Below are 12,073 nucleotides of genomic sequence, written 5' to 3'. Positions count from 1 at the left end.
AGACATCCTTGTTATTACTTTACAAAATTTGAAAAAAAATATATGCTAATTTAAAAATTACTTCTAAATTTACGTCATTTTAAAGAAATTTAATTGAAAATTGTCTTTTAAAGAGTCAATTTTCAATTAACATTATAAAAAATGAGATAAATTTAAAAAGGGTTTCAAAAGTGTCATATTTTAATAAATATTAAAAAAAAATGGTATTTTGTCAAAAATCCTCATATTCAAAATTGAGTTGAAAATAAGAAAAAAACTTTGTAAAGTTTTTGAAGAGAGTGAAGGGGGCGAGGTTGGATATACAAAATGCATAAAAATAAGAGGAAGTGTCCAATAAGAAGGCAGCAGGAATAGGGAAGGGGGGGAGTGAAAACGTAGAAAGTCCCATTTGGTCATCTCCCACCCACAACAGCCCACGGGCCAGAGGTCTGATCACAAAACCTTTGCTGTCACGCGCGCCACCCAAGTCCCTCCAAAATTGGACCCCCACAGCCTCGTGGGCAGAATTATTGCGCACGATTCCTCGCCCCACTTTCATTACGATGACTCACTCCCCCTTTGCACTCCCTTCCACACTGCCTTTCCTCCTCCTCCCACCTCTCTCTCTATATATATGTGCTCAACTAGCTATTTCTAAACACCTACCTACATCCTTCTCCTACATACAACCTCTCTCTCTCTATTGTCTGTCTTGGTTTTGTTGGATAACTAGCTAGGGCTTGTTTTATTTTATTCAGACCAGGAGGCAAGATGAGGATGATAGACTTGGGAAACCAAAGAGGTCCCCTCCATATTATGGACACACCCACCTCAGTAGAGTGTGGGAGGGAAGTGAGGTTCAGAAGATCCTTCAGGTCCCTTGTGGAGTGCATGGTCCCATGTTGTGGCTTCCAACCATCTGACTCCATCTCCAGTGATACTGAGTCCACCCACGCCTCCACTGTGACTGGCACCTTCTTTGGTTACCGGAAGGGGCGAGTCAGCTTCTGCCTACAAGATGACACACGCAGCACACCGCTACTGCTGCTGGAATTCGCCGTTCCCACCGCATACCTTGCCAGGGAGATGCAATACGGTCTGCTTCGGATTGCACTCGAGTGTGACAGGCAGAAGCAAGCCTCCAACTGCTGCTCCCTCTTTAACGTCCCGGTTTGGTCCATGTATTGCAACGGCAGGAAGGTTGGGTTCGCCGTCAGGCGTCAGATGACTGTCAGCGACGTCAATGTGTTGAAGCTTATGCAGTCTGTGTCTGTTGGTGCCGGAGTTTTGCCGGTTGCACCCAAGTCCGACGACGGCGACCTCCTGTATCTACGAGCCAGTTTTGAGCGAGTCATTGGGTCCCCAGACTCTGAGTCGTTTCACATGATTAACCCGGTGGGCAGCTCCGGACAGGAGCTCAGTATATTTCTTCTAAGATCATGATACACACATTAGGTGGTGACGATTATGCCGGAATATGTGGGACTGGGACCCCATCCATCCCTTCTTTAGAATGCCTGTTTGTATCATATACATATATTTATATCTCCTCTAGTTTCCGTCAGATCTACTTCTCAAAACAAATGCAATTATTATATATATGGTTTTCTATATTTCATCTCCCAAATCTTTCTATTATTTGTCCCTTGGCCACTGCAATTATTCATTGAATCGCCATTCTCAAGTGGGAGATTGAAATCAAAACTTGCATTTCCATCTCTCACAGTTAAACAGACATGAAGGATGGAACAAAGAGTAAAGACTCAGACCTGTCCCCTGCTGGGGTTAATGGAATCATTGTGTCTTCCGCCAATATATGACACTATGCTAACTAGCAAGACATATAAGCAGCTTGTGGTTACACAATCACCGCACAAAGGGGACCAAACATGTCTTAATATTTAGAATTTTGCTAATCTAACAAAGTTCTAACTCTACAACTAGAAATTTGGAACCAATTTGTATCAAAAGGTTTATCGTAACAATAAGAAGCCTACTACATCTTTATTTTCCTTCAGTTTTTATGCACTGATTGTTCTTAATTATGTGTATTTTCAAGGATAAGTTTGGGAGGTCAGCTTCCCCAGCACAAATGATACACGGATGCGCTATTACATAGATTAGTACTGGTTGTGAACGCCGGGCCACTCCTTTGCAAAAGTGGTGGATACACGACTGGCTAGGAGACAAATAGATTTTTCTTTTGTTTCCACTGCACTTGTTTCAGTTGTCATGCTACATTGTACTTGGGGGAGATCATACATATGATCCCTGCATATCACAGTAAGTAGAACCCAGGGGTGTAAATTGGGAGCTAGCCTTCCTATCTATGCACCATTGGCATACCTTAATTTGTTTACCGGCACGATCAGCTGATTTTCCAAAATGGCATGGTTATTGGAAGCTTAGCCTAGCTTAAGCTTATCCATCAACAACGATGTATCAGGCCAAGGGCTGACTGCTCTTTTGATGTTTAGTGGCACAGTGATGTTGCCAACCCCACATCCATATATATACACATTTATTAGATGTCCACCACATTCTCTAATTTTCTTTTTCTCTTTCTCATCTACTAAATTGACTTCACTGCTGACATGGAATTCAACTCACATTCTTCATGAATCAATAAAGTAAAGGGCGGGGGAATGTGCTATTGGGTGGGCAAGATTCTATGACATCCAACCAGAAATTTATGATAAGAGGAATATGTATCACTAACTCAGTGGCAGCGGTAGTAGACTATGGTAAATAGAACAACTTAACATAAGAGGCCATTGTCATGTGATTGACTGTTGACTGGGTATTTTGTAATTAGGATTTAGGAGATAATGGGAAGAGGGAAGGGGGAGATGGTGAGTTCCAGCGAGGCGTGGTTGCTTTCCGTTGTGTCCCCTGCAGAAGAGAGCTATTACTTTTGTGTAGCTTAAAAACTGCTCTCCTTTTGAATAAAGGTAGATAAGATGGATAGATATGGACATGCACACGAGTAGCCTATTTACCAACACAGGGGCTCCACTGCCATCAACCCCATTCCCCCCTTTCACGTCTGACGTCTCCTCTGCCTCCTCCTTTGCCTTTGCCTTTCCCTTCTTCACCCAACAATCAACTAACCTTGCTATGATCATTTCATTTTCATTCATCACACAATGCAATTTACTTTAGTATACGGGCAATTTATTTGAGGGGCATCAACCCCCCATGTGGGCTGTGATAAGTGGTCCTCTGATTTTGGAGTAGAGTTTGATGGAAGACCACTCATCGGTCTCTCTTCCTCCTCCAGCTTCTTACAAAATGATGGGGCTGCTTTCCTATTGCATGCCCCACTCCCCCATCCATAGATGTTGGCAGCTGGCGTCTGCCACAGGCAACTGCTCAGATGTTTCCCGAAATTTAAATAGTAATAATAAAAACCAACACTAATTCCACTTTTTTTCTCATCAATTTCAGCTGGTTTGTCTTCTAAACTCCCATCCCCAAAAACAGGGACGATCCACGCCACCTCTCCGTGAAATAGGCCTCGTGTCTTCTCTAGATATGGCAATTAAATCCATGTTCAACCACCATACTAACGCTTTCCTGACTTTTTTTTTTTTTATATCAAATATTCAACTGTTTCCAAACCTAAGCCCTTAGTTGCTGGGTCGGGTTTGAGCCTGAGAATTAACATGCCTGGCCTGAAGCCCAACTTGAATTTCAAGTACAAAGAACATTGAAAGGAAGCAGAAAAGTGGAAGACATTTCTCTCCCACAACAGAACGAATGACGCCACAGCCACGGGTGGGTTCAAGGTCGATGGAACCCCTACTTTTGTTATAGCTAGCAGAATGTCTGCGTTTTGGCTTGGTGGGCCGCCTATAATTAATAGGCTTCTAACTTGTGAAGCTGTGGACAATCATGAATGGGACTCCCAACAACTTCATTCATTCTATCCATCCAAAAAAAAAAAAATTGAAAATAATGGAAGTGGTTCAAACTTCCAACCTAGCGAGTGAATAAGTTAATCCTCTAGTATTAACACTAGATTACACGAATGATAGACTCACGTTGGTATGATTATACAGAGAGATCACATTATTAATAAAAGGTCTTTGTTCTTTCACCATTGCTGTATTAGATTTAAACGCCTGTTGCTGTTGCTGTGGGAGGTCTGTGAGGGCGTTGAAAATGTTTAGAAAAATGGGGTAGGCGGAAGTGGGATACCTGCTTCCCAGGGCAAGTGTCTAAGTGATTAGCACTAGTGTTTCAGTTACTTTCCCTCCACCTAACCATATGCATATATTTATATTTGCTCTGTTTTAATAATGAAATTGCAGGCTGTAACAGTGCATGCGTCATGATTATCAATTTTAATGGGGGTTTCAGCCCTTCCTCATATCCGCTCCATCTTTTGTTAGGGTGGTTTTGTTGTACTAATCCATTCATGTACATAGCAATGTTGTCATGTTAACAAGTAGAATCCCTGTTTCAACAATGACTCGGAGAGATACAGATAAAGTTGCAGCTTGTTTATAATTCAGGTGGAAGCTTTTCGCATTCAAACCAGAGCTGTGAGGCTGTGTTCTCAGTCTCTCTTTGATTACTTGTTCTTTTCTGTTGTAATAGGAAGTGAACTCTGAAGGGTGATATATGTCAAATTTGTAGCAGGTTTCAGAATACGGACAAATAATGCTGGGTGTGGTTTGCCATCATCATCTCCTTCCTCTATTCCTTACTGGGTTTTGCAGTGCCATCATCAGCATATGCTAAACATGTCACCGACAACCCCTTACCACTTCACTTCCGTAAGTATTCCAACTTGGTTATTTCCAATTGAAAATGAGTTTGCCCATTCAGTTATTGTTTCCCTATTCTATTTTTTTTACCCTAGTTTGGGAAATCAAGTTTCAGCCTCTTTATTCCAGCATTGGATATGTTTTCGAGTTTGATATTAGGTAAACCTAGATCCAATACAACATTCGTGTTTTGCTCACATCTGATTCTACAACCCTTAAAAAATGAATGCAAGTGGCCTTTTGGTTCTGTTTTCGTTTTTTTCCTTTGTTTTTGTGTTTCTAGATATGTTCTGAGAAGCCTCTTTCTAGGAAATAGCTGGTTTCCATGTGTTGTGGATCTTGTCTTAAGGAAATTATTAGATGTTATCAATTTCCATGACCCTCCAAATATATTCCAGGAGGCCCCTTTTCCAGAAATTAGGCTGCTTGTCCTTGTCTTCTTGTTCTCATATCTTGGAAACTTTTTGAAATATTCTTAGAGTTACGTGCCTACATAGCAACATTAAGGGTTCACACCATGTTTAAGGGTGAGATAGTGAGATTGCCCTTTGTCACAACTACTTCATTTCTGCATGGTTTCAATTTGCAAATTCACCAGCAACTTCCTTTTTTGATCCAAATACTATGTCCAAGTAGTCAAATCTATGCTGCGCAACCTTGGACAGCTAAATTTTCAACATTCTTTACAATCTTGACCAAGTTTTAGCTGAAAAACGTAATGTTATTGGTCAAAGTTGCAGACCATGGCCGAGCTTCTTTTACAAATTTGTTCAAATGACCAACTATTCAGAATTTCTGTTGAATTGAACAGGGTTTCTTTCAAGATTAACGACTCAATACTTATGATCTGGTGATATGAAATGACTCTTCAAACTCACATTTGTTGCCTGAGTCCGCAGAAAATTTGTAGGGAAATTGATTCAGATGAGCTGTTGTTCCAAAGTAATAATGGAAAAAAATATTTTGTTTAACTACATGGAAGAATTGAATAGTGAAAAATATAACTTTTTTCTTGCTTCTAGCTCCAGTCTGAGTTTGTGCCTCTAGGCTTGTCCATTTGCTTGTGGAGACATTGATGAAACTGGAAATCATTTTTAGAACACGTTCTCCTTTCATCTCGAAGACATTTACAATTATTTCTACTAAGAGATAAAAGGTTGCTACATTCTCTTACTTAGTTATCCTCTGCTTCTCTTGACACAGATTGGACAATTGGAGAGAACACTATCTCTCCAGTCTTCACTATGTTGGGATTCTAAGAAGGCTCCTTCTTCTCTCTCCAATGCATCCATTCCTTCAAATGGAGCTCCAACACCAAAGGTTTGTATATTGGAGAAAACCAACAATTTCCAATCATTTACAAAATAAGGATAATAAAAGCTTAGTCAAACTTTTTATGTAGGCATGTGCATATTTTGCTGCAATTGTCTGACCTATCTTGATGAAATACTAAATTTAGATCGATATCATGACTCAAAGCATTGAATGAGTCTATCTTACTTTTTACTGCTTGGATCCATACGGTCGCTTTGGTTTTATCATTGAACTGTTGTCTGTAATCTGGAAAATTACATAATTAATTTTCAGTGAGAGTAGGAAGCCTGCAATTGTTGGTTTGATCCGGTCTCCGAAGTACATGCCCTCAAAATAGCAGGACATTCCAGTGGATTTCCGCTCCCATCAAATGCACTGAAACTTAGGATGTTCTTCAAATTCTACCTAAGCACCTGACTTTTTGGATGAAAACTAGATCCAGCAAGAGATCTTATCAATAGTTTAGAATTGTAGGTTGGTGTGACACTCCTGCCACTATCTATGAAATGGGTACTTGTATCAATGACTCACTGTTGAAAAGGTCTCTTCAGAGCGTTTAGGCATCGTCCTCTTCAGCTACAGCTGGATGTGAATCTGCTTCACCAGGACTACTCTTTAGTTAAGGGGTTACGCAAAATTTTGATCTGAATGCCCACAAAAACTCATCCAAGTATTTGAAAGTACCAGTCTGGTGCTTAAGATTCATAGGAGTTGATAAAAAAAAAAGGTGAATCCAACTTTATCTTGTACAATTCAATGTTAATCTGTAACAGTTGAGGTGTTCTTAATTTTCAAAATGAAATATTTACTATTAATTTAACTTAAATTATCATACTACAATGTTGCTTCCCTTTGTGATTTTTGTTGTGTGGTCGAGATTGATGACACCAAGAGACAATGGACTGATTTGTGATGAACTCACTGATGAATGAGCAAGCCTTGTACTTATAATACTATTTACATATGAAAGGCTCTGTCTGTTGTTCTTTTTGTAATATTGTGTTGTAGCTTTATTTTTGGATCTGTAACTTCTAACCCTTGGGTGGGCTGTGGATGCAGTCTCCTGCCCAGCTGATTGATGAGATTGCCACACTTGAGGTTGAAATTATGCATTTGGAGCGATATCTTCTTTCACTCTATCGTTCAGCTTTTGAGCAGCATCTACCCACATTTCCAGGAAATTCTGAGCATTTACAACATAAGGCGGGATCACCGTTGCAAGTTTTACAAAGTCAACCATCTTACAAAATAGAGCCTGAAATGTGGAGAGGTGGTGTGGTCCATAGTGGAACTTCTTCCACACATGGTTGGGCTGATTCAGATGATTGGAATTATGCAGCAACTTCAAAAGTAAAATCTAGAAGGGTAAAATATGCCTCATCAGCTAGATGCATTTTGTGCAGCTGGCTTGTTTTTAGTCCAGCATAACTTTATAAAACTACATAAAAAAATGTCTATGACGAGCATTTGCAGGATGGAAAGAATGGTGATCTTGGTCATCACAGCCTCGGAGAGTATTTTGGTGCTTCCCACATTGATCACACACTCCATACACCAGATAAACTTTCTGAAGACATTGTCCAATGCATATCTTCTATCTACTGCAAACTTGCCAACCCCCATTCAAGTAGTGCGGGCTTTTCAGTTTCTTCTACCTCGTCCTTGTCCTCCACAAGTACATTCTCTGTCCAGAATCTCTTTGATACTTGGAGTCCACATTGCAATGAGGGAGCTACAGGGCACCATCGATTTCAAGGTTTGAAGGAGGAAAATGCACCATATGCTGCAATGGTAGAAGTAATGAAGTTATGCCTAGATGATGATAGTTTCAACTATGCTGCTAGCATGCTGCAAAATTTCAGGTACCCAACCTGCACCTTACTCTCACATAGTTGGATGGCATTTTCTAGCACATTTAAACAGATTTAACGAAATCAGTTTCCCTGTTTTAATCCCTTCCCACCAGTGTTAGGTTTACCAATCCAAAGTTGTTGGAATTTCAGAGTCAGTTGTCGTAACGGGTTCCTATTAAAACGGATAAGATTCAGGACAAGGGTCAAAAAGAGAACAGGCTCAAACTTCCAACAATTTTTAATGTCAAGAGTTATGGAATCTTTAAAAAACTCCTCATATTTAGTAATTTAAATTGTGTAGGTCATTGGTTCAAAATCTTGCGAAGGTTAACCCAAGGAAGATGAAGCGTGAAGGAAAACTAGCATTTTGGATCAACATCCATAATGCCTTGGTGATGCATGTAGGCTTTTCAAAGCTTTAATTTTTCTCTTTAGCTTTCAGTGAAAAACTGTATGAAGTATTTCATAGACAGGATTAGAACAAACCTTTCTTGTCATAAACACTCACGAGATTATGAGCTTTCCTTTGCAGGCGTATTTAGCTTATGGAATCCGTAATTGTGTAAAAGGCACATCTATTTTAAAGGTAAAAACTTGTGTGTTAGTGCTAATATCTTGTTAATGTTATCCATATTGGGTTTCTCTTCAGAAAAAGTGACTATATTGATCAGACTTTCATCTCTTTAGGCAGCTTACAATGTCGGGGGACATTGTGTAAATGCTTATGACATACAAAGCTCCATTTTAGGGATTCGGTCACACAGGCCAGCACCGGTATGCGTTCTTCCCTGAAATCCCACATGTATTTACTTGTGTGCATATATGAATGTATGCTTACAAGATTGTGCTCAATGAGTACATTGATGCTTATATCACTTACATTGTAAAACTAAGATCGTCTTATATGCCATAGAGGAGGAAGTTTCAGGAGGGCCAAAACCCAAGATGTGGCTCGACTGAGGATCCCTCCAAATGGTGTAATTTGGCACATTTAAAGGCTTGTGTGGGTTAGGGCAAGCCAGGATTGCAGGTAGATTGCAAGCCCAGATTGAATTGTAGAGCCTTCCTGGGCACCATGGTTATGAGCTGGAACCAGCAGGCTAGTTGCGGTTGGGCTTGTGACACTACATGAAGGAGGGTCTAGTGGCTAGCAAAAAAACTATAGAACGAATCCTGTTTAGGCTAGGTGATGACCAGATTGCTCTGACCTGCCATCTGGAAGCACCCGGGACCATGTGCTGGGTAATATTATCAGAACATATGGATCTGGTAAATTAAACCTTGTAAAGTAGGATTCAATCAGTAGTTTAATGTTCCAGCAGAGGGGCAGAAAAACACAGATTTTAGAGTGCTGACTAATCATAATTTGAGGATAATTAACACATGGTCGCGCGGGGGATCAAGTTTAGGATGGACATTATAGTAGTAGAAGGCTAGAAGCTTGAAAATGCAAAAATCCCATGAATCTTGATGCGGGTTCAACTTAAGACATATATCGTATCATCGCTATCATACTTGTCTTCAAATTTCCTTTTCTTGACACAACATGAATGCAGTGGCTACAAACACTGCTTTCTCCAGGAAATAAGTCCAGGATGGGGAACAGCAAACATATATACGCCATTGAATACCCAGAACCGCTTGTTCATTTTGCCCTTTGTTCAGGGACATACTCCGACCCTGTGGTATGAATCCGACGTCTCTCATGAATTCACCTTCCCACGAACCTTATTTTGAAGTTACCCTTGGTTTTGCTCTTTGCATGATCTGGTTTGGGGCCCAAATTATTGAATGCAGGTTCGTCTCTATACAGCACAAAATGTATTCCAGAATCTCAAGCTTGCTAAACAGGAGTTTATTGAAGCCAGTGCCTATGTTGACAAGGGAACAAAGATTTTCCTGCCAAAGATTCTATCCTACTTTGCAAAAGATACGTCACTGAGTATGCACAAGCTTTTGGAGGTGGTGACCGGGTGTGTGTCAGAAGCTCAACACAAGGAAATGGAAAGATGCATGAAGGGAAGGCCTCACAAGTGCATCCATTGGCTACCACAGAGCTCAACCTTTCGTTATGTGATCCATGGAGAATTAGCCAATGCCAGAATTGATGTCTGATGACTTACTCCTGATTAATTGGCCATATGGTTGCATTTATGAATGATAGACACAGCCTTATTTTAAAAAAATCAAAATAAAGGGCAAGCATTTATGTATTTCTCATTATAAATTATTATTAAAGTTGGAGATGCTTTGAAATCCAAACGGAAAAAAAGAAGAAGGGTTCTTTTCAGTCCATATCCGTTAGTGAGATAATGGTGCTAGGCTGCTAGGCAATTTAAAATATTAATTGTTTAGAATAAATTTGAAGGAAGTAGACAACTTTTAGAACTAGAAAACCTTGAGATTTGTATCCCACCCTTTAATTCTAAAACAAAATCTTTTATCAATATGACACGTCACTTCCTTGTTTTCTTAACAAGGATTGTATTTATTGTTTTACTCTTATTTTATCATCTTCCCCACCCTCCCATCATCCTAATTTTAGTCATAATAAATTCTTTGAATTGACAAAATAAAAATTAAATCCTAAAACATTTCGGGACTATGCAAAACCAGTACCAGATGCCTATTAATTAATCATATATATATTTGGTTATTTATATCATACACATTAATTGAATGCCATACAAAAAAAAACTATAATTATAATTAGAAAAAGGGAGAATTATTTTATATCCAAATCTTTTATATTGATTGAACAGGAGGTAATTTTTTCCTCCTCTTGCCACCATGGTTCATTTGAGACAACGGTCAAATTGAAAGCAAAATATAGGATTATATATATATAGTAGTGTGTATGTAACAATGTTTTCAAAAACAATTGTCAAAACACATGTTTTGAAAATGGTTTAAAAACAATTATTTCAGATTTTTCAGGGCTTTTTTTTTTAGAAATCAAATATTTTAAAAATATGAAAATTTTAAAATATTGTTTGAATTTTTAATTATTTCTCATATACTTTCAAAACCACATGACTCACTTTTATTTGAAGAAATAACCTAATTTTACAACAAATCTTAGAATTTTTTTTAATAAAAATTTGTTAAATATATATTTTAAAGTTAAAAAAAATTGTTTTAAAAATATAAAAATTATTTTTGAGCACAATTACAGATACGACCGTAGTTCTGATACGGCAGCCAATGAAATAGAAGCCAGACAGCAACCGTATAATTCCTCCTCCTTATTTAGTAATTAATAATTAAGAAACATGAATGGACTCTTAGTATGCCGTTAGTCACCGATTAAATCATGAATTTTAGCGCAGGCGAGATCATGACTATCGCCACACCACCTTCTGCCGCGTGGAGATACGAGAGGGGAAGAGTGTTTAGTGTGGCAAGAGCAGCGGGGATCCGCGGATCTGGAAGCAGCCAAAAGCGTTCTGTAAATAGTGTTTCTTGAAATTAGGAAGCAAAGTGGAGATTTGGGTTGCCTGGGCCCAAAGCAAGAAATATTTGCATATATGAATACGAGAAATAAGAGCGGATCCGGGGTGTGACAGTCTCAGCAGCACTGAGGTCTGAATCAGCGGTTTAGGGTTTTAGTACCCTTTTCGAATCCCAGTTGAAGGACATGGTTGGGTTTCTTGCCATCTTCTGCGCTTGGTGGGTTTTGGATATGCAGAATCTCTCTCAAACAGTTTCGTTTTTCAGGAAGCACAGGAAGAGGAAGGGAAAAATGACCATGTCTTAAGGAAGCTACAAGAGTCTGTGGATTCCAATCCTGATGACGCCTCCCTTCATTTTAATCTCGTAATGTTTCTTGTCATGATGATGAAAAGAATAAGCGGTTTTGGTTCTCCATTGGTGGGAATTTTTTCTTATGAATTTGAAAATGTCGTTTCAGGGGGTCTTCTTGTGGGAAAAGGAGGAACAAGAGTGGAAGGAAAAAGCTGCGGAGCATTTTGTAAGATCAGCCAAATTAAATCCGCAGAATGGGGACGCATTCAGATATTTGGGGCATTATTACGCAAGGGTATCCGTTGATACTCAGAGAGCTTTCAAGTGTTACCAGAGATCGGTCACCCTTAATCCCAATGATTCCGATTCTGGGGTTAGTGCAAATTTTTTCCTTAAAAAAAATGGTTTCAT

The 12,073-nt window shown here is 39.3% G+C and overlaps 3 protein-coding genes across 8 annotated transcripts in view; all 3 read left to right on the top strand.

The window, feature by feature from the left end:
• Positions 1-624: 624 nt before the first annotated feature.
• LOC100263245 (protein MIZU-KUSSEI 1) lies at positions 625-1,592 on the top strand. The gene has a single exon (XM_002277104.5). The coding sequence runs from the start codon at positions 751-753 to the stop codon at positions 1,420-1,422; it is 672 nt and encodes a 223-aa protein (XP_002277140.1). The 5' UTR covers positions 625-750; the 3' UTR covers positions 1,423-1,592.
• Positions 1,593-3,460: 1,868 nt separating this feature from the next.
• On the top strand, positions 3,461-10,231 carry LOC100264995 (uncharacterized). 5 transcript variants are annotated; one of them, XM_019216217.2, is made up of 10 exons: positions 3,464-4,496; positions 4,624-4,760; positions 5,955-6,071; positions 7,125-7,430; positions 7,539-7,927; positions 8,220-8,319; positions 8,451-8,504; positions 8,606-8,692; positions 9,475-9,603; positions 9,716-10,231. In XM_019216217.2, the coding sequence occupies exons 2-10, from the start codon at positions 4,719-4,721 to the stop codon at positions 10,031-10,033; spliced, it is 1,542 nt and encodes a 513-aa protein (XP_019071762.1). In that variant the 5' UTR covers positions 3,464-4,496; positions 4,624-4,718; the 3' UTR covers positions 10,034-10,231. The 5 variants fall into 5 exon arrangements, with proteins under 5 accessions (XP_019071766.1, XP_019071762.1, XP_019071765.1 ...); XM_019216220.2 differs by having other exon boundaries at positions 4,621-4,760; XM_010665740.3 differs by having other exon boundaries at positions 3,464-4,526.
• Positions 10,232-11,184: 953 nt separating this feature from the next.
• The window catches only part of LOC100259801 (tetratricopeptide repeat protein SKI3), a 34,332-nt gene continuing 33,443 nt past the window's right edge, over positions 11,185-12,073 (top strand). The window contains exons 1-3 of one of the 2 annotated variants that reach the window (XM_010665745.3): positions 11,185-11,558; positions 11,636-11,734; positions 11,829-12,035. In XM_010665745.3, the coding sequence (XP_010664047.1) occupies positions 11,556-11,558; positions 11,636-11,734; positions 11,829-12,035 (309 nt within the window). In that variant the 5' untranslated portion in view covers positions 11,185-11,555. The remainder of the gene's footprint in view (positions 11,559-11,635; positions 11,735-11,828; positions 12,036-12,073) is intronic. The other variant, XM_019216472.2, reaches the window with a different exon arrangement.

This window comes from Vitis vinifera, chromosome 18 (genome assembly GCF_030704535.1).
Source record: "Vitis vinifera cultivar Pinot Noir 40024 chromosome 18, ASM3070453v1".
Taxonomy (NCBI): Eukaryota; Viridiplantae; Streptophyta; class Magnoliopsida; order Vitales; family Vitaceae; genus Vitis; species Vitis vinifera.
Note: the sequence above shows the minus strand (reverse complement) of the source record. Positions and strands in the feature narration are given on the sequence as shown.

Excerpts from the sequence above, each read along its gene's own strand:
- LOC100264995 (XM_019216217.2), top strand. The coding sequence starts at position 4,719 with ATGCTAAACATGTCACCGACAACCCCTTACCACTTCACTTCC. Across the intron at positions 4,761-5,954 it reads CCCCTTACCACTTCACTTCC|ATTGGACAATTGGAGAGAAC; the intron begins GTAAGTATTCCA and ends CTCTTGACACAG. Across the intron at positions 6,072-7,124 it reads ATGGAGCTCCAACACCAAAG|TCTCCTGCCCAGCTGATTGA; the intron begins GTTTGTATATTG and ends CTGTGGATGCAG.
- LOC100263245 (XM_002277104.5), top strand. The coding sequence starts at position 751 with ATGAGGATGATAGACTTGGGAAACCAAAGAGGTCCCCTCCATATTATG.